Source organism: Electrona antarctica (genome assembly GCF_951216825.1).
Source record: "Electrona antarctica genome assembly, chromosome: 12".
NCBI classification, from domain to species: Eukaryota; Metazoa; Chordata; class Actinopteri; order Myctophiformes; family Myctophidae; genus Electrona; species Electrona antarctica.
In genome coordinates this window covers 6,324,475-6,347,512 of record NC_136793.1, presented here as the reverse complement: position 1 = coordinate 6,347,512, position 23,038 = coordinate 6,324,475, and the positions used below count along the sequence as shown (strand labels likewise).

Here is a 23,038-nt window from a genome sequence, read left to right as displayed (position 1 = left end):
ACATGTTGTGATGTTGTTGTCTCACAGTCTCAGTTAAGACAGCCCTCTCCCTTTCCACAAGGAGGAGCAGTGGACCAAAGCATTATGGGAATTGTAGTCCAGGAAGGAAGTGAGCCCAGTGTCCATGACATCATGGAGCCCATGGACACTTTGAAATACTGACATATCTAAAAACACATTATTACCCACACAAAAACCCCAGGAGAGTCTATCTTGTCTCCCAAACATCAACGGTAAATGGTGCATTTATATAGCGCCTTTATCCAAGGCTCTTTACATAGATTGTGCATTACATTCACCCATTCACACACACATTCACACACCGATGGTGGAGGAAACCATGCAAGGCACCAACCAGCACATCAGGAGCAATTAGGGGTTCAGTGTCTTGCTCAAGGACACTTCGACACTAACTCTGGGGGAGCCCACAGGGTTCGAACTGGCGACCTTGCGGTTACCATCTGGAAACTCTACCCCTGAGCCACCACCGCAGATCTGGTTGCAAAAGGGGTGAAGTGGCCCTTTAAGTGGTTCCCAAACTTTTTCATGTCAAGGACCCGCCATTTTTAAACTAATTAGCCCGCGGACCCCCATTTGAACGGATATTCCATGTTTGTGCCCCTTTTATGCCCATATATGGCAGACATGCCCAAATATGGAGTGTATGCGGAGTTCTTTGTCAGGCATGCCCAAATATGTCTATATGCAGATGTCAGAACAGGCCCGCTCCATATATGGCGATCTAGGGGTGATCAGGTGTGATCAATTGGCTAATTTGGGCCCTGTCCAGAGCCTGGGCAGAGGCCTTTTGTGGCGGGCACTGCACTCCCTGTGGTGGTGTGGAAAACGCGTGTGTCGAAGTCGTGGGGCGAACGGTTCTCGAGTTACGTGGATTACAGACGTACAAACAGAGACATGGTGCATTTACTGTATAGATAAGATATATTATAGGTTGTTATTAGAGAAAGTAAAAGGTGAGTTTTTTTTTTAATTTGCTGCTTTATTTCGTTTTAGGGATTTTAGCTGTTTTTGACAGGGGGGGACGGGGGCATTCGAGCATGGGGCTAAATATGTATTTCTTTACACATTTTTCTAGCGATTTATTTTTGTATTCTTTACTATAGCCCTACTATAGTAAAGAAATTACATCTGGCCACAAAAGATCACGAGATCTACTGAATGTGTCAAACTGACATATGACACACAGTGGCTTCTCCCAAGTAGGCTACCATCACATTCAGTAGATCCTGTGATCTTTTGTGGCCAGATGTAATTTCTTGGGGTCTTGTAGGACTATAGTAAATAATAATTAAAAAAAAATCAGGCATTCAAAATGCTAATCTGGTGACTTTTGTTTTAACCTGCCTGGAGTTCTTAAAATGTGGGGGCCAGAGCTATCACAAGACTGGTGAAACAAGGGCCAGAGCTATCACAAGACTGGTGAAACAAGTCATGACTGTCCCTGTGATGTCATGCAGCTCAGAACAGGGACGGATTAACCCCTGCGAGGGCCCCTGGGCCGGTAATATTTGCAGGGCCCCCATAGCACGCGTGCGTGTGACATTTTCGTGTTTTTCCGTGTTGTTATCATCTTTTTAACCTAAGTTTAACAAAATTAACAGCCAATGAAGGGCCTTTTCAGGGCGTCAAACCTAGTACCTCACGGTCCAATTTCCCCGAAGGGCCCCTGAGAGCCAAGGGCCCCAGGGCCACCACGGCCCCACTGGCCCAATGGGTAATTTGTCCCTGGCTCAGAAAGGTCATTTTCAGGGTGCTGAAATCAGTCATGAGTGAATCATTTGTTATATTTGTTTGTTGTGAACTGAAATCGTACCACTGTGTTTATTAGCAAACTGTAAATGAAGTACCCAACGAAAACAAAAACAACTTATTTTTTCTCCCTGCGGCGGGGGAGGGGGGGGGGGGGGGGGGGGGTCAGGCACCCTTGACGACAGGCCCAGAAGAGAATAACGATCTCCATTTATTTTTCCCATAGAAGTTTCAAAAAGTATTTATTTCACTACTCTTGTTGTGACAAATCATGACAATAAACACATAGTTTTGGGCCGATCAAATAATTAGAAAAATAATTAAGCTGAACGGAAAGAGATTTGATTGATGGAATTCCAACCAACCATATGTGTGACAATTTAGATGTGTTATGGCATGCACGTGTTACAGTTGAAGACAGAATTGCTTCCGACAGTGGCAGAAACATCGCATAAATACATACAAAATAAGTAAATAACCACATAGTGATACATTATAAATGATTACTGTATATGTCTCAGAACTGTTTTGATGAGCCAGTGTATCCTATACAGTATCACATTATCACAGTTTTAAATGTTACATGGGCTGGGGTTCAACTATCAGCAACAAACATAAATGCTTCGATCCTTAACCACAGTGTCCCCTATTCTCAAGTGAACATGTGAAAATAGCTGATTTTACAAGGTCATAACGTGACCTTGTAAAAGCGACTGTGGCTCAAGAGGTAAAAAGCGACTAAAAGCGACTGTGGCTCAAGAGGTAGAGCAGGTCGTCCAATGATCCATGGGTCGGCGGTTCGAATCCCGGCTCCTCCTGGCTACATGTCGAAGTGTCCTTGGGCAAGACACTGAACCCCAAATTGCTCCCGATGTGCTGGTTGGTACCTTGCATGGTTTCCGCTGCAATCGGTGTATGAATGTGTGTGTGAATGTGTGAATGTAATGCACAATCTATGTAAAGCGCCTTGGATAAAGGCGCTATATAAATGCACCATTTACGTTGTGATCGGCTATTTTCAGTGAAGATGTTTGGTGGAGAGAGAAAAAGGAACGGACCAGGTAGCCCACAGCAGTGGACTCCATGGGCTCCACCCCTTATCCCTAAACTTCTTTGCTTTTTTTGACTATTTTGAAAAACATTTATGAATAGTTCAACTAGCCAATCTACATTGACACCTTGTGAGCTTGTAGACTGGCCATTTTAACTATTCAAAAATGTTTTGCAAAATGGTAAAAAAAAAAGGCAAAGAAGTTTAGGGGTAAGGGGTTTAGCGGTGACGAAAATGGAGCCCTACATCTCTTCAATGCAACGGTGAGCTCTTGGTGGGTATCATTATCCTGGACTGGATGCTTGTAATCAAAGGCACTGAGGAGAGACAGATAGAAACATGCTGTGTTTAGCATTCAAAAGTGATAGCATTCAGAATCAACACAGGCATTAGAGAATTTCTTTGGGAGCATTTTGACATATTACTTTTAGTTACAATCACCAGAGTCATCTAATAGAAGAGTTACCATATAATATTGAGGTTGGGCGGAAACCGAGCGCTCTAGCGCTGTTCATGCAGCCTGAACTGAGACTGAAGCTGGAGTTTGGAAATACATTGTTTTCAACGAGGGTGGCGCAAATAAGAGCTATTTTAAGCATGTGTGCAACATGACAACTGTTTTAAAGTATTGTACAATAACAACTCAAGTCTCTTTAATTTTTATGTTGTACGATTACTACAAAACAATCTAAAATAAAGGGATTTAAGATCATTAAAGCTGGGCTGTTGCCTGAGTCCAATGCATTTCTGCCTACTTCCGGTCCAGGACTTGTCCCAGTTGGTTGTCCCCATGCTCAATAGAAGTCTATGTAGGAGAGCCGCCATTGGACTGAAGCCCCATGTGAAGTGAACGCAGTTTGCGTAACTCTGTCTATATCTAAGGCTCTGACATCGATTAATAAAATGAGCTCTTGCACAGGCGTTAATACTGTAGCCTTACAAAGACCATTCCCTGGTCTACATGCTACCCAAGGGTCTCAACGAGGCCATGACAAGAATGTAATGGGTTGAAATTTGATGGAAAATGATGACCGAATATCCACCGTTACAAAGTGTGTTACATTCACATTTACAATTTAGGCATTTAGCAGACCCTCTTAATCCAGAGCGATTTACAGTAAGCAAGAACAAAAACATGGTAATACATCAAATACATAAAAATAGTCATCATGAATCATACGTAAGCTTAAGAACCAGTCAAATATCTATCTAAGGAAACTATATGTGTATACACTATAGGGTCCTACAGTATGTCTACATAAAGTGCTTTTTAAGTTACTTAAATTGAGCCTATATGCATACGCCTGTAGGAGGTCGAGGCTAGGGCAAGTACTACGGCAAGTGCTATGGGCTAAGATGGAGTCTGAAGAGGTGGGTTTTCAGTCTGCAGTCCCGAGTAAATCTGCAGTTCTGATTGCAATGGGAAGTGCATTCCATAGTTTTGGAGCCAGAAGGGAGAAGCGTTTGGGACGTGTGGAGCATTGCATGTGTTAAATTAACAGGTAGGGTGTTCCAAAGCTTAAAGGGCCCCAGATTGCAAAAGCCCTACCACCTATGCCCTATGAGCCGGGCTGTGGGGGCCTCCAGGAGGGCCTTGTCTGAGGATCTAGTTTATTGTACATCAAAATAGAACATCTACAACATCGCAACGCGGCACAATGTTTTGACAGAATTTTTGCGTATTTTCACCATATTGGCAATTATGACATGCCCAGAGTCACAACCCAACCACACTTCAATTATGACATGCCCAGAGTCACAACCCAACCACACTTCAATTATGACATGCCCAGAGTCACAACCCAACCACACTTCAATTATGACATGCCCAGAGTCACTCACAACCACACTTCAATTATGACATGCCCAGAGTCACAACCCAACCTAGCCGCAATTTGCAACTCTAGATCTTTTTATAATGGGATGAATCTAGAGTTGCAATACCCTCCATTGACTCCCCACTCATCATTTTGCGTTTGCGATCTGCTTGTCTTAAACGACGTTAAACTCACCAACATTGCAGCTGTAGTCCAAGCTTGAATTATTCTCTTTCAATCTGCAAAGCTTGTTTTTCATAAAAATCCCCCGTAGACATGTTATGAGCTACTTTCTGTCAAGAAATTCTGTGCAAGTGATTATCTTTCTAAGTGCTGGAGTTTGGAAGCGCTCGTCGTAAGTCACTGAACGTCCCTGCATGCATCTGTTTCGCATTTGCACATAATGCAGGAGGCAGCAGCGCGACCCCTTAATAAAAACGAGCGCTTCCAAACTCCAACATTTCTTCTTCTTGACAGAAAGTAGCTCATAACATGTCTACGGGGGATTTTTATGAAAAACAAGCTTTGCAGATTGAAAGAGAATAATTCAAGCTTGGACTACAGCTGCAATGTTGGTGAGTTTAACGTCGTTTAAGACAAGCAGATCGCAAACGCAAAATGATGAGTGGGGAGTCAATGGAGGGTATTGCAACTCTAGATTCATCCCATTATAAAAAAATCTAGAGTTGCAAATTGCGGCTAAACCCAACCACACTTCAATTATGACATTCCCAGAGTCACTCACAACCCAACCACACTTCAATTATGACATGCCCAGAGTCACTCACAACCCAACCACACTTCAATTATGACATGCCCAGAGTCACAACCCAACCACACTTCAATTATGACATGCCCAGAGTCACTCACAACCCAACCACACTTCAATTATGACATGCCCAGAGTCACAACCCAACCACACTTCAATTATGACATGCCCAGAGTCACAACCCAACCACACTTCAATTATGACATGCCCAGAGTCACTCACAACCCAACCACACTTCATGACATGATGTGGTTAAGAATGGGAAGGGTGGATTTGAAACTGCCCAAACCTGACAGTGGTGCGACTGGATGATAAAGGTTGCAATGAAACCAATTCAATTGAGTGTAACCAAGGTTTATAGTACAGTACTAGAAGCTCGTGCACCTGTGGCGCGCTCACGTCCAACGCCACACATCTATGCTGAGGGCTGACTCACTTCACTAACTTCCACTTGGGAGGCTCTGTATGGGTGTGGTACTTAGGCTTCGTACAGACATATCAGACGAACATGCTCTGTGCTGTCCGTGTTTCATGGCCGCCTCAATGCTTTTCCAATGGAAGTCACGTGGTTTGACCAAACAGTTGTGTGTGATGGGGGGAGGGGGGGCAATCAAACAAAAGTGTTTGGTCAAACCACGTGACTTCCATTGGAAAAGCATTGGGGCGGCCATGAAACACAGGCAGAGCACAGCACAGTTGTTCTCTATGTGTGTACGAAGCCTCAGAGTATGCTCTAAGGTGTGGTAGTGGTACTTATGTATGGTAGTGAGAATAACAGTACCTGTATTATACACGTTGGAAGCCCATCCTTCCTTTTGCCACGCCAACTTCCTGGTGTCCTCTCTGGACTGGAGGCTTTCGTAGGCTTTATAGAAAAACAACACACATTTTATGCAAAACCATTCTCTCTCTCCTCTCTCTCTCACTCACTCACTCACTCACTCACTCACGCACGCACGCACGCTCACACACACACACACACACACACACACACACACACACACACACACACACACACACACACACACACACACACGCACACACGCACGCACTCACCCCACAGGTGATGCACAACATACAGGTCACCTATCTGAGAAAAGAACCCGCCCACTGCTTCTTGATTCTCTTGTCTGTGTTCGATGGCTCTCGCCCTGTTATTAGAAAAAACAACAACAAAAAAAGGTGATTTTTAGGCATGAATATTATGAACATTATTGCTACAGTGCAAATGTACCTACAGTATACGCCACCTTAAGCACATTCAAAATGTTATACCTATTATAAGCAAAACATAGATTGGTTGTGTTGAAGGTATGATGAAGTAAGGTGGACATTTGCATATAAATGGAGCTTTAAAAGAATAAAAGATGCCAGCAGCTCCCCCTGCTGGCTATGAATGTCTGTAACACCTTGCATGACAGCAATGTGAGTTCTGTTGGTCTCAAGTTCCAACTGTAGTGTTATTTAACTTATGTGTTTAATATAAAGGGCTTTGAAAAACTATGATTTTGACTTTTTGAGTTTGTTTTACCGTACAGGTTAAAACATGTAGAATGGTAAAACAGGCTAGTAAGTAATGCAGCTGCAGCTATTAAAATTAATAATAGTGTTTATCATTTTATTACAGTAATGCAATTTTGGATTTATACAAATATATTTTATTATTAATTTTGTAAAATATGTATTTTTTAATTGGGAGTGACACACAGCAAAGGTCGTCGGGATCCGGATTCGAACGCGCAACCAACTGTCAGGCTAGGTGGCGTTTCTGCATGGAGGTGCGTTTCAGCTATTTTCAGCCATGCCACACCAAATTTTGATTTTAGTTTTAGTCATAGTCTTTTGAATAGTTTTCACTTAGTTTTAGTCACATTTTATAGTCGCCTGGAATGTTTTAGTGTTAGTCTAGTTTTAGTCGACTAAATATATGATTTTAGTCGACTAAATCTACAGTTTGTCGACTAAAATGTAATGCCATCGTAATGGCTCATTTTACACTTGCTGAAAATAGCCCATCTACAAGCTTGTAGATCTGCTATTTTCAGCATGCGACCAAGTGTAAAATTACTTGTACTGGATATGTTGTCCACTAGTCCCTTTATAACATTTTAGTCTAGTTTTTATTTGTTGACAAAAATCGACAAATCTATATTTAGTCATAGTTTTAGTCACCATAGCTTAGTTTTCATTTAGTTTTCGTCAGTGAAAAAAGGTAGTCGACGAGCATTTTTCGTCATAGTTTTAGTCGACGAAAACAACACTGCCACACACCATCATTACGACATTAAGTTTTCATTACGACAGGCTTTTTGGGTCATAACAACAGGTTACATGTATGTGTCGAAGCATGTTCCCTAGTGCAGGGGTTCTCAACCCGTGGGTCGCGACCCCTCGGGGGGTCGCCAAATTATTTTAGGGGGTCCCCAAATTATAAAAAAAAAAAAAAAAAATCACGATTTTTCAAAAATAGCAGATCTACAAGCTCGTAGCGCGCCACTCGGTGGCGCGCTATGAGCTTGTAGATCTGCTATTTTTAAATAGCTAAATTATAACAATGCTTAAAACACCAAAAGGGGTTCCCGCCCAAAATGGTTTAAGGTTATTGTAGCAGTCAATTTATATTGGGGGTCGGGAGGGGGCGGGGCGGGGGTCCCGAGACATTGCCAAAGCATTTCCGGGGGTCCCCGGCCAAAAACGTTGAGAACCCCTGCCCTAGTGTAGTCCAACAAAGTGTCTCTGATGCATACCAGTGATTGCCCCATTCAAGCATGGTTCCTGGCTGAGAAACAGAGAAAAGGGAAGGTTGAAAAAACATTGAACACAAAAGAATGTGAATTGCATCACTTCAGGTATAAGCAGACACAGGTTAGGATGGCATGGATGAATCAGCAAAGCACGGCGTGTGTACTGTAGGCCAGGGGTTCTCAACGTTTTTGGCCGGGGACCCCCGGAAATGCTTTGGGAATGTCTCGGGACCCCCGCCCCGCCCCCTCCCGACCCCCAATATAAATTGACTGCTACAATAACCTTAAACCATTTTGGGCGGGAACCCCTTTTGGTGTTTTAAGCATTGTTATAATTTAGCTATTGAAAAATAGCAGATCTACAAGCTCATAGCGCGCCACCGAGTGGCGCGCTACGAGCTTGTAGGTCTGCTATTTTTTTATATAATTTGGGGACCCCCTAAAATCATTTGGCGACCCCCCGAGGGGTCGCGACCCACGGGTTGAGTAGACTCTACTGTATAGGCTACCACACAGCACACACAATAGAGCCACTATGATTTGAACCGTGGCAGTAAAACCAGTTTAGGAGTACTAAATACATTCCATGTTTACCATACAAGAACACTGAAAACACGGTAGAGCAGGTACAACTACCGTATGTTATGGGAAACACTGTCATCAGACAGTGGATTTTTACGATAGTTGTCCGTGAAACAATTAAAGCTGTGCAATCCAAAACATTTTTGGTAGGGATTCACGATTAGTCGGTAGCATAATCGGAATTGGCCATAAAAATGCCATATCGGTGTCGGAACGGTCTCAAAATAATACAGATTATTTAATCGGTTTTTAACAGCAAAAAATAAATAACATTTAAAATAAATCTACATTTAATTTGTGTACTCATCTCATTCATTAGACATTCAGTTTGTGAAAACAGACACTTGGAAAAGTATTATGCTATTTATTGATTGATTGAATACTTTATTAACAGGCTTTTGGCCAATAGCCCCTAGGCTTGTTTCCATTGTGGTCCTCTGTATGATATCGGAATCGGTCAGAATCGGTATCGGCAGATATGACCCTGCAAATAATCGGATATCGGTCATAATTTCATAATTGTGCACCCCTAATTTTTGGTGTTTTTTCTTTCTTTCTTTTTCTTCTGTATGCATGGGATCAAGGCATACACAGTGCTGCCTTGATCCCGCCTCTAGCTGCCGCTGATTGGCCAGGCCGTTTTGTGGCCGGGCATCAAGTCTGCCTGAGAGTTCCCAGATGGGAGCAGGAGGGGGGAACCCAGTGTACTCTCTGCTGCCCCATCTGGCGGAGTTTTGATTGATTGATTAACAGTTTGCAGAATTACAGTACATTTCAAGCACAAACTCAATACAAAGGCTGTTAACTGTGAGTGGACGACCCAATTAAGCATTACACTTGTTTACAACAGGGTCCACCATGTTCAATTCATCAAAACATTTAGAGACGTACAAATAGACACTTCTATATAGACAAAGAACAGTACAGGAATTCATCATAATGGAGGTAAAAAGGGAAAAGAAACATATACAGTGAGGGGAAAAAGGGGGGGGGGGGCGGTGGGGGGGGATTCAGATTTTACGGGGGCCAGTTTCTGTCAGGTTATGGTAGAGTGGCCTGTGTTCATAAAACTTGCACATCTGCAGTTGTTTCTCCCTGTTCTTCCATTGAGAAATATAGATCCTGTGGTCGGGGTAGTAGGCTATGGGACACCATGCAGGTTGACAAGTGGTATGCGGAGGCATTTATAAGCTCAATGCAGACGACCTTTCAGTATTACAGTAGCTCTAGATGTTTCTGCACTCTTGTGGGAGACAGGGTAGGAGACGGGGTAGGAGACGGGGTAGGAGACGGGGTAGGACATAAATTGTACTTCCTTGTTTGGCCAAAACACATTTATATACATACATTTAGGCCTGACGTCGAAATAAAAAAAAAGTCCTCTGAAAGAATATATATTCAAAGATTTGTGCCGTACTTTCACGATTAAAAAAAAATAGCAGACCTACAAGCTTGTAGCGCGCCACTCGGTGGTGCGCTATGAGCTTGTAGATCTGCTATTTTTCAATAGCTAAAGTATAACATAATGCTTAGTTAAAACACCAAAATGGGTTCCCACCCAAAATGGGTTAAAGAGGAGAGTTGAAGATAAGTCAACGGCGCCTTGCCTACATTTGGAGTCATATACGTCATTAGGTCATAGATATACGGAGATGACTTGTGACATCATAGTTGACTTGTGACATCATAGTTGTCGCAAGCAGGCCACATGTAGCCGGAGATCCACACAAAGCTACAGTACTGTTCCCATTCAATTTCTTTATAATGTTGGGACTACTGTATAACTGAAAGTGTGGACTCTGTGGAGACACATATAGCACATACAGTACCCAGTAAAATCCCCAGTGTTAATTTGACTCTGAGAAAGGCTCCATACTTAGTTCCATTTGTACACTTTCCAAGTACAGTATGCTAGCTCTCACAATTTTACTATGTACACCCCATATGCCTATTGTCTAGTCTCCAAACAGTGCCATTATGTTTCCACTCCCAGAACCAACATCACCCCTGCCCATTTTGACAGGCAGGAATGGCTTAGGGTTGGCGACAGAGTACAGCATCTTGCAATGGGTCTGGTCGACAAGATTCGCTACACCACCACCAAGATACCCATGATGTACCTGTCTAAATACTTCCTTAATGTCAACAAAGTCCACACTCACAACACCAGAGGGATCGAGTTCAACAAACCATGTGCAACCCAGATTCGGCACAAACAAGGAACTAAATTAATTTCGCTCCTATGCCACCAAAATGTGGAACGCCCCCTACCAACAGCCATTAAGACATGTGAATCCCTTGACTCCTTCAAATGACTATATTTGAAACTGGCCCAGTTTTGTTTGAAATGTTGGAGCAAAGACTGTGTGTGGACCACTCCTTCTCTGTATGCATCTGTAACGCCCGGGATTCAAACTCGGGCCTCCTGCGTGAAAGTCCAACATCTTAACCACTAGACCAAAGGGATATCCCTCTGGACTGGGGGAGATATTAGACTTTTGAGGCCATCAGGCTGAGGCTCTGAGCCACTGCTACACATCTACCTTTTGTCCAGCACCAGCAAAGAACTGGATGTGCGCACGCCATGCACCTGCTTTTTAAACTTTGTTTGAAATGTAGCCTACCCATATGTTCTGCATACTGTGAAATCAAAATGTCAATCAATCAATCAACCAATCAATCAATCAATCAATCAATCAATCAATCAATCAATCAATCAATCAATCACGTGTTAACCCATTTAGACCTGAGGACGATTCTACAAATGTCTTCTAAATCCTGACAGTTTTCTGAAAAACCCTATGTTTCTATGTCAGTGGTTCTCAAACAGTTTCATGTCAAGGACCCCCAAAAATATATGAATTTAGCCGCCGACCCCCATCTGAAAATATGTTGTTCCAGGGACCTCCCCTCAGAAGCAAAGATTTGAGTTAAAAACGTTCACTCTGAAAGAATATAAATTCAAGGATTTGCCCACATTTTCACGAGTTTTCAAAAATAGCAGACCTACAAGCTCGTAGCGCGCCACTCGGTGGCGCGCTATTGTAGATCTGGTATTTTTCAATAGCTAAATTATAACATAATGTTTAAAACAACAAAAGGGGTTCCTGCCCAAAATGGGTATAGTGCATGTCTTTTGTCCAGAGGTTGTAAATAAATACCTTGAGTTTGTATGAGCGCATCTCATATATATTGGGCCCGGGTCTGGGCAGGGGTTCATTCCAGAAGCTGAACTCCAGAAGCAGCTGGTTCTGTCTGGAAATCAACATCTTAGCCCTCTCTTTACGAAACTCCAAATACTCCTTCACGGAGGAATAGAGACATGTTTTAGAGCAAAACAATAGTCCATAATTCAGTATAAAAACAATACATAATGATGTAAGACCCGGATATATTTCTACTTGCAAAAAAGACATTTCAACCTTACTACTACTTTGTACTACTAGGACTTAAAATATGTTAAGAAAAAAAAAAAGTTTAATGAAAACTTTATGCACATTTATAATAATTATTAAAATAATAATAATAAATTAATAATTTACATTCGGTGGATATCTTTCACAATAATACATGATACATGTTCTAGACATTCTAATGATCACACAAATATATGTATTACATGCATTTTAGTTACTTTTATCAGGGTTAAAGATTAAAGGTCATAGGTCAATTTTGATTAGAAATTGTCCAGAGATTTTGAAGTTGTGTAAATTTGTGCCTCTGTGGGGGTATTTATATGCAAATGACCAATGGCATTCAAGACTAAACAATGAACATCAATGATGATGTTTAGGTGAAAAAAGAATAGAAAAAAATAATAATAATTAAGTAATTAATTAAAATAAAAATGTTACCGAGAAGCATCGTTGGGTCTTACCGCCATTAAAGATGGCCATTATAGTTTATTGTTTATATTGCATATGCTTTTAATTTGTGTTGATTTGGAATAGACACTTATAGTTTATACCATGTTATTGTTCAGTTTGTTCAGGCACTCAGTCAAGGCTGGGTAGCCTCCTCTGTAGCGCCAAAGGTGCACTGCAAAAAGCAAACAGCAGATGTCACTGATGCACTTTGTAATGAAATGATAGCCACCCACACAGCCAAAAACAATGACCAGTGTTGCTCTTGGGAGTTTCCAGAATCCAGATGTAATGGTTATTTTTAAAGGTCACTTGTTTGTACACTGGAGGAAATCCATGGAAATCGAGGAGTTTGATTTAGGAGTTTGATCAAGGTTCAGGTTAGTTTTCAGATTACCATAAAGCATGCAGTAATGTGGATTGTGCGTCAACAAAGCGTGTGCGTGTGTGTGTGTGTGCGTGCGTGCGTGCGTGCGTGCTTACGTGCGTGCGTGCGTGCGTCTCTTGATATACAATGTAAACGCATGTTTTCTCATGCCAATAAAGCTCATTTGAATTGAATTTGAATTGTGTTTAGGGTTTGAAAGGTATACAAGAACATTTGCTATTTAGGATTCAGTCCAACATTTGGTCCACATCTAGAAATGTTGATTCAGGCAACATATTTGGGATCCTGGTTCAATGTTTTTGGGATCCTGTTTCAACATATTTGGGATCCTGTTCAATGTTTTTGGGATCCTGTTTCAACATATTTGTGATCCTGTTTCAACATATTTGGGATCCTGGTTCAATGTTTTCAACATATTTGGGATCCTGGTTCAATGTTTTCAACATATTTGGGATCCTGGTTCAATGTTTTCAACATATTTGGGATCCTGGTTCAATGTTTTCAACATATTTGGGATCCTGGTTCAATGTTTTCAACATATTTGGGATCCTGGTTCAATGTTTTCAACATATTTGGGATCCTGGTTCAATGTTTTTGGGATCCTGGTTCAATGTTTTCAACATATTTGGGATCCTGGTTCAATGTTTTTGGGATCCTGGTTCAATGTTTTCAACATATTTGGGATCCTGGTTCAATGTTTTCAACATATTTGGGATCCTGGTTCAATGTTTTCAACATATTTGGGATCCTGGTTCAATGTTTTCAACATATTTGGGATCCTGGTTCAATGTTTTTGGGATCCTGGTTCAATGTTTTCAACATATTTGGGATCCTGGTTCAATGTTTTTGGGATCCTGGTTCAATGTTTTCAACATATTTGGGATCCTGGTTCAATGTTTTCAACATATTTGGGATCCTGGTTCAATGTTTTTGGGATCCTGGTTCAATGTTTTCAACATATTTGGGATCCTGGTTCAATGTTTTTGGGATCCTGGTTCAATGTTTTCAACATATTTGGGATCCTGGTTCAATGTTTTCAACATATTTGGGATCCTGGTTCAACATATTTGGGATCCTGGTTCAATGTTTTTGGGATCCTGGTTCAATGTTTTCAACATATTTGGGATCCTGGTTCAATGTTTTTGGGATCCTGGTTCAATGTTTTCAACATATTTGGGATCCTGGTTCAATGTTTTCAACATATTTGGGATCCTGGTTCAATGTTTTTGGGATCCTGGTTCAATGTTTTCAACATATTTGGGATCCTGGTTCAATGTTTTTGGGATCCTGGTTCAATGTTTTCAACATATTTGGGATCCTGGTTCAATGTTTTTGGGATCCTGGTTCAATGTTTTCAACATATCTGGGATCCTGGTTCAATGTTTTTGCCACTTGCAGAAACATAGCCTATAGCAGTGGTTCCCAAACCTTTTCGTGTCAAGGACCCCCAAATGAACATTTATTAGGCCACGGACCCCCCATTTGAAAACATATGCCAGTGACCCCGATAAGGGAGGATTTTTACAGCTCCAGCAGTGATTCCGAAACATTAATTTCAAGGACCCCCCAGTTTCACACGTATTATGCTACGGACCCCCGATGTAATGGCATTTCTATCTCTGGTACCCCAATTTATATCGTAAAACCACCTTTAATTTAACTCTGAGAGTGTACAAATGGAACCAAATGGACCCGTCAGGGTCCATTTGGTTCCATTTGTACACTCTCAGAGTTACAGACCCATAAGGGTCCATTTGGTTCCAAACTATCATTTAGATGGGGTCCCCCCTGGAACTCCCTCAGGGACCCCTGAGGGTCCCCTGACCCCACTTTGGGAACCACTGGCCTATAGCCTACAGTGATGTTTTATCTGGCGAGTTGTGGCAACCATGGCTGCCTTGCATGTCCTTACCAGCTTGGTCTTGCTCTCCATACCAGGTATTCCAGCTTCCTACCACCTCACACGGGTAGTCCTGGTCAATATGGAGCTTGTTTTGCACCTCTGCCCTGAGTTAACAGAAGAGTGGGTGAAAAGAAAACATCAACGGAGCTACACTGTAGAAAGCGTCCTTCATACAGTACCTTCACGATGGTTTCACATAGAAAATACATCTACGAGGTGCCATTTCATCTAAAATGACATTCCCAAAAGGGACGCAAGATTGACAGAGGCTAAAGGGACCGATTTGCAGGCTTGAAAACCATGTATTTTTAGGCCAACAATGCTGTCATTGTGTTAATTTAACTCTGAAAGTAGAATTAACCCTAAGGATTTAGCACGAGGCTCTACTGTATGCAGACTTCTTTAAAATGTATATAGAAGTGTATACGTGTCTCTAAATGTTATGATGAATTGAAAATGGTGGACCCTCTTGTAAACAAGTGTAATGCCAGGGGTGGGCAACTTTGACGATGGCGAGGGCCAATATATTTCCACACTCACTCCAGAGGGCCACAGTGCATATTACTGTCGTAGCAAAAATAGCCGATCTACAAGCTCAAAACACGTCGCATATTTGAATTGAAAACCTGAATAATGTTTTTGCTATTTTTTAATTGGAATCCTGAAAAGTAACCTTTTTTATTGAATTTCAAATGCATTTAGTTATAGTTATGTTAACTTTATGAACTGGTAACATAACTACATTGGACACAAAAATACAATAACATTTTAATACTAGTCATTAAGTACTAGTCATTTAATACTAGTCATGAAGTAATTAAAGCGGGTTTAGAATTGTAACAGCTGAAATCAATACTATATCAGTATTCTGATATTAACACGCGGGCCGCATTAAGTGAAGGTGGGGACCGCATGTGGCCCCCGGGCCGCCAGTTGCCCACCCCTGCTTTATGGTATGGTGTCGTCCACTCACCGACTAGTTAACAGTTTTTTGTATTGAGTTGCAATGTGCTTGAAATGTACTGTAATTCTGCACAATGTAACCGTCAGTAAATACTTAAATCAATCGATATCCACTTTGGCTGAAATCTACAGCAAAGGATGGAGAAGGAGAATGAGAAGTCTGTATAGAACACATTGACACTGTAAACACAGTGAAGTCTGTATAGAACGCATTGACACTGTAAACACAGAGAACACAGTATACTTACTCTAGACTGTTATATGCTTCCAAACACTCTGGTTTGACATTGTGAACTGGAAGACAATGAGGAAAAATACAAAAAATATAAATAAATCCACAATTCTCCAAAGCAATTTCACGCAGGTATACTTTTTGCCTCTATATGCAAAAAAAATATATATACTGTATTTTCAATATGCCACTGTGTGTGTCCCATATGGCGTTATGTATTCTGTAAACCAGTGGTTCAAACGTTGTCATGTCAAGGACCCCCAAATTGACACTAGTTAGACCCCCATTTGAAGAGATAATGCCAGGGACCCCCGTGAGAGAAGATTTTTACAGCTCTAGCAGAGATTCTCAACCCGTTTAATTTCAAGGACCCCCAGTTTGACCTGCATTAGTCTACGTCGGGACCGCCGGCACCTCCCCGTGTCCCCTAGGGTAGGTACCCTCGCATGTTCTCCCCGTGTCCCCTAGGGTAGGTATACCCTCACATGTTCTCCCCGTGTCCCCTAGGGTAGGTACCCTCACGCATGTTCTCCCCGTGTCCCCTAGGGTAGGTACCCTCACATGTTCTCCCCGTGTCCCCTAGGGTAGGTACCCTCACATGTTCTCCCCGTGTCCCTATAGGGTAGGTACCCTCACATGTTCTCCCCGTGTCCCCTAGGGTAGGTACCCTCACAAAAAACATGCAGTAATCCTGGTCTCTATAAACTACCTCCCCCTGGCCAGCCGGGGCACCTGATGGAGGGGAAAGGAACTGGTCGGAATAGGCCTATCTCACAGCCCGCTTTCCACGCCCACTTCCGGTAAATAGTGGTGTCTTTAACATGAGCATTTACACGTTTTTTTCTCTGGAGAATCTAAGTACATTTTCTAATGTAAAAATGTGACAGACCAATATTATTATGAAGCAAACAAGATGGTAAATCAGGTCGAACAGATAGAACAAACCTTACCTTGAGAAAACAAAAGTTGTAGACTTCTTAAATTACCTCTGTTAACATGGAGCGTCTATGGGGTGACGTCACGCTATCACCACTAACCCCGAAAGGGGGCGTATTTAGGGGGGCGGGGAAATTCTGTGAGATAGGCTTATAACGTGTTCCTTCCACGCGCAAACTGCTACAAATGGTAGCAGTTTGTAGCTGATCCATATATTGTATAATATAGTGCAATGTATCCCAGGGCTGAGCTCTTGTGCTACATTTAGTTTTCTCTGATGTCCCTGCGGGCTATACATTATGTTATCATAATAGCACATTGCATTATGATAATAACACATTTCATTATGATAAGAATACATTACATTATGATTAATGATTTCACTGTTTACAGTGAATGTCACACAGTGGCTGGGATAAAGTTTTTCAGTTGAATCCTCTGTCGAACATACAGTAAAATCCTGTCAATTTAACCATACCATTCTTACGGGTCCATTTGGTTACATTTAAAGTACATTCTCAAAGTTACTAATTGATATATTTACAAAGGATTTTACTGTGTATCGCAAAACTAGACGGGCGAAATACTCTGTTCAAGGCTGTCCCCTCATAGTCAAATAATTAATCAGTCCAAAACCTATATAGTGATGTTTTTGCCATATTTTTCATGCTGAATAAATTATTTGTAAACTATATAACACTTTAATTTTACCAGTGTATTAGGACAACCAGAATTAGAATGCCTGCTTAGTTCTCAACTTTACCAATCTGAAAAGGCTGGTCTCTGCAAACAATATTCTATAGATTTGTCGATTAAATAATCAAATCCATCCATCCATCTTTAACCGCTTATCCGTAGTCGGGTCGTGGCGTCCCGAGGTGTTCTAAGGCCAGTGTGGAGATGTAATCTCTCCATTTGGTCCTTGGTCTGCCCCGGGGGTCTCCTCCCAGTGGGACGTGGTCCTTGGTCTGCCCGGGGGTCTCCTCCCAGTGGGACGTGGTCCTTGGTCTGCCCCGGGGTCTCCTCCCAGTGGGACGTGGTCCTTGGTCTGCCCCGGGGGTCTCCTCCCAGTGGGACGTGGTCCTTGGTCTGCCCCGGGGTCTCCTCCCATAGCGTGCATCGAGGACCTCCCTAGAGAGAGGCATCCTAACCAGATGCCCGAACCACCTAAGCTGGCTCGATCCTTTCCAAGCGAAGAAGCAGCGACTCTGCTCCCGCAGTCTCTCTCGCGTGACTGAACCTTTCATCTTAAATAATCTAATCAATTAGTTAAATAGAGTTAAATAAACACTGAGGATATTTCAGTGTAACTTGGGGTCCCAGAGATTAAATGAAAAAGAAAAACAAATGGGGGTCAGTGGCCTAATATAATGCAAATCAAATTGCGGGTCCTTGAAGTGAAAAGGGCTGAGAATCAGTGCTACGGAACACTTGCTATTGGAGGAGAAGGACGTGTGTGCGTGTGCGTGCGTGCGTGCGTGCGTGCGTGTGTGTGTGTGTGTGTGTGTGTGTGCGTGCGCGTGTGTGTGTGTGTGTGTGTGTGTGTGTGTGTGTGTGTGTGTGTGTGTGCGTGCCTGCCTACATTGTATTTTGTACAGGTTGCTGGTCTCCCTCTTGGACAGCAGGTTGGAGTGGGCATCTGTCCTGGCATCCACTTTGTGAACAAACAGCGAGCGGAACCAGCCCCTGTCACTGCTTTCTGAAAGCCTCCTACACAAGCATGACACAAACAAGTTGCACTCCACCAGGCTTAAGGCAACCATGCATAGACAATTCATGGGTTGCAACCTGGCGTGCCTGATGCCCTATTTGGGGAATATTTAAAAGAAAAAGCGAGCAGGGCTTCTGGATCGTCAATTCTCACTGAATGTACGCTCCAAAATAATTGGGTCGCAAGTGTTCATGTGGTTAAATGTTGCCGTAAACCAGGGGTTCTCGACCCGTGGGTCGTTTTTCTTTTTTGCAACTGAATGGCTGGGAAATGGAAATTGTCCATCTATTCGTGTTTTATCAATGGATGCCTCCTGTTGACTTCCAAAACATGAGTCAGTCTCCTCCCGAAATGCAACACTGTTGTATTACGGTCTACAGAGTATTATTAACACTGTTGTATTACGGTCTACAGAGTATTATTCTGTTGTATTACGGTCTACAGAGTATTATTCTGTTGTATTATAGTCTACAGAGTATTATTCTGTTGTATTACAGTCTACAGAGTATTATTCTGTTGTATTACGGTCTACAGAGTATTATTCTGTTGTATTACAGTCTACAGAGTATTATTCTGTTGTATTACGGTCTACAGAGTATTATTCTGTTGTATTACGGTCTACAGAGTATTATTCTGTTGTATTATAGTCTACAGAGTATTATTCTGTTGTATTACAGTCTACAGAGTATTATTCTGTTGTATTACGGTCTACAGAGTATTATTCTGTTGTATTACAGTCTACAGAGTATTATTCTGTTGTATTACGGTCTACAGAGTATTATTCTGTTGTATTACGGTCTACAGAGTATTATTAACACTGTTGTATTATAGTCTACAGAGTATTATTCTGTTGTATTATAGTCTACAGAGTATTATTCTGTTGTATTACAGTCTACAGAGTATTATTCTGTTGTATTACGGTCTACAGAGTATTATTCTGTTGTATTACGGTCTACAGAGTATTATTCTGTTGTATTACAGTCTACAGAGTATTATTCTGTTGTATTACAGTCTACAGAGTATTATTCTGTTGTATTACAGTCTACAGAGTATTATTCTGTTGTATTACAGTCTACATAGTATTATTCTGTTGTATTATAGTCTACAGAGTATTATTCTGTTGTATTATAGTCTACAGAGTATTATTCTGTTGTATTATAGTCTACAGAGTATTATTCTGTTGTATTACAGTCTACAGAGTATTATTCTGTTGTATTACAGTCTACAGAGTATTATTCTGTTGTATTACGGTCTACAGAGTATTATTCTGTTGTATTACGGTCTACAGAGTATTATTCTGTTGTATTACAGTCTACAGAGTATTATTCTGTTGTATTACGGTCTACAGAGTATTATTCTGTTGTATTACAGTCTACAGAGTATTATTCTGTTGTATTACGGTCTACAGAGTATTATTCTGTTGTATTACGGTCTACAGAGTATTATTCTGTTGTATTATAGTCTACAGAGTATTATTCTGTTGTATTACAGTCTACAGAGTATTATTCTGTTGTATTACAGTCTACAGAGTATTATTAACACTGTTGTATTACAGTCTACAGAGTATTATTCTGTTGTATTACAGTCTACAGAGTATTATTAACACTGTTGTATTATAGTCTACAGAGTATTATTCTGTTGTATTATAGTCTACAGAGTATTATTCTGTTGTATTACAGTCTACAGAGTATTATTCTGTTGTATTACAGTCTACAGAGTATTATTCTGTTGTATTACAGTCTACAGAGTATTATTCTGTTGTATTATAGTCTACAGAGTATTATTAACACTGTTGTATTACGGTCTACAGAGTATTATTCTGTTGTATTATAGTCTACAGAGTATTATTAACACTGTTGTATTACGGTCTACAGAGTATTATTAACACTGTTGTATTACGGTCTACAGAGTATTATTCTGTTGTATTATAGTCTACAGAGTATTATTCTGTTGTATTACAGTCTACAGAGTATTATTCTGTTGTATTACAGTCTACAGAGTATTATTCTGTTGTATTATAGTCTACAGAGTATTATTAACACTGTTGTATTACGGTCTACAGAGTATTATTAACACTGTTGTATTACGGTCTACAGAGTATTATTCTGTTGTATTATAGTCTACAGAGTATTATTCTGTTGTATTACAGTCTACAGAGTATTATTCTGTTGTATTACAGTCTACAGAGTATTATTCTGTTGTATTATAGTCTACAGAGTATTATTAACACTGTTGTATTACAGTCTACAGAGTATTATTCTGTTGTATTACAGTCTACAGAGTATTATTCTGTTGTATTATAGTCTACAGAGTATTATTCTGTTGTATTATAGTCTACAGAGTATTATTAACACTGTTGTATTACAGTCTACAGAGTATTATTCTGTTGTATTATAGTCTACAGAGTATTATTCTGTTGTATTATAGTCTACAGAGTATTATTCTGTTGTATTATAGTCTACAGAGTATTATTCTGTTGTATTATAGTCTACAGAGTATTATTCTGTTGTATTATAGTCTACAGAGTATTATTCTGTTGTATTACAGTCTACAGAGTATTATTCTGTTGTATTACGGTCTACAGAGTATTATTCTGTTGTATTACGGTCTACAGAGTATTATTCTGTTGTATTATAGTCTACAGAGTATTATTCTGTTGTATTATAGTCTACAGAGTATTATTCTTAACTGATCGTCTGCAAAGATATGTGAAATGATAAGCAGAGATATTTCTCAGCATCTTTCTCACAACCAAGATTACTGTGCCATGATATGGAGTAGGCTATACGTGTGATCAATTGATTATTTTATCATAGTTATTGATCACACAGGCCCATTGGTGGTACAGCAGAACTCAACTCTTTGAGGTAGATTTACGTTAGAAATAAACGTCCTGTGGCAAAATTAATGTAATCAAGATGTGCACATAATAACAGTCATAACAATGATTAAATGTACCCTTTAGTTCTCACTCCTTTGGGGCATTTTTGTCACTGCACATTTTTCCACAGTCTAATATTGTTGGTGTCAGAAAGGCAGAAACCTTAATGTCTCCTTTACTGTTTTTTCTCCCTCTGTCAGGTTTTAATATCAACGTTAAATTATCATTAAAATATTTGTGTTTTGCCCAGTACTACGACCTCAGATCAGATGAGAGGACCCGCCGAATTTAAGCATAATTTACTAAGCGGAGGAACTTAACACGTTTTGGCCCACTTGCAAAATCCTCACAGGCCAGGACGGTTTAGAGGACTATTATAGTCATTATACAGTTATTACAGCTTTAGGACAAAGTTCAGCTGTCCGGCAAATGATTATAGTTTGTGTATAGCCTACGACGCTACACAATAAAACATACTCAGTAGGCCTACTATTAACTCCTCTGAGAGTGTACACATATAACCAAACAGTTAAATCAGCACTCAAGGTTAATTACAATGCACTGTAGTTCTTATTATATTATTCTAAGGTTTTGGAGGCGGTACTGTTTGTTAAGATATTAGTCACACTGTCAGTTCTACGGTATAGGCCTGGTTCAACAGCTGTTGAAAACACGCACGTGTGGTGTGCACTATATAGTGTGCATTGTGTGGGCACTGAGTGACTGAGCACTGTGTGTGTGTGTGTGTGTGTGTGCATCATCATGCACTATAGAAATCAGTCGGCCAGCTGTAAATGACATGCATAGGAATGTTATATTTCCCCCACTGTGTATGGCGAGTAAGTAATTCACGCATGAATGAAGGTTGGTGTAAAACCTTACCTTGTTGTGGCCTTCAGCAGATCCAGGGAACGTCTTAGAACCCCAGTGTTTTTAACCCACGCAGAACTGGCCGCCATCGTTCTCCTATATATCAGGAAAACTTCTCTGACTGCTGAGTCGAGGTGAACCCAGAGTTAATGTTTAACCCTAACCAACCCTAACCAACCAACCCCCGCACGGATCTCCAGAGTTAATGTTTAACCCTAACCAACCCTAACCAACCCCCGCATGGATCTCCAGAGCTGGTCAACGGACACGTGGGAATAGGTAAATAAATAAAATCTGATTGCAGCAGGGACCATATGCAGGTGATCGATTAGACTCGATAAATTGATCAATATAGCTTAGGCTATAGGCTACTATTGCAAGGCGGTGGTTCTCAAAGGGGGGGATCCGGGGACCCCCAGGGGTCATTGAGGGCTTCCAGGGGATCCCCAGCTAAATTAGTTAATGCATCATAAAAATAGCTGATCTGCAAGCTCACACTTGATCTGCGATTAAAATAAATAAATACAAATAAATAGTAATAATAATAATCAGGAAGAC

General features: G+C 41.0%; 1 protein-coding gene across 1 annotated transcript; it reads right to left on the bottom strand.

The window, feature by feature from the left end:
* Positions 1 to 2,497: 2,497 nt before the first annotated feature.
* nipsnap1 (nipsnap homolog 1 (C. elegans)) lies at positions 2,498 to 22,569 on the bottom strand (the record flags this gene model as incomplete). Its single annotated transcript, XM_079516014.1, has 10 exons — positions 2,498 to 3,138; positions 6,189 to 6,272; positions 6,464 to 6,558; positions 8,155 to 8,186; positions 11,895 to 12,035; positions 12,701 to 12,771; positions 14,897 to 14,991; positions 16,099 to 16,144; positions 18,601 to 18,728; positions 22,493 to 22,569. 10 exons carry the CDS (start codon positions 22,567 to 22,569, stop codon positions 3,074 to 3,076), a joined length of 834 nt encoding a protein of 277 aa, XP_079372140.1. The 3' UTR covers positions 2,498 to 3,073.
* Positions 22,570 to 23,038: the final 469 nt, after the last annotated feature.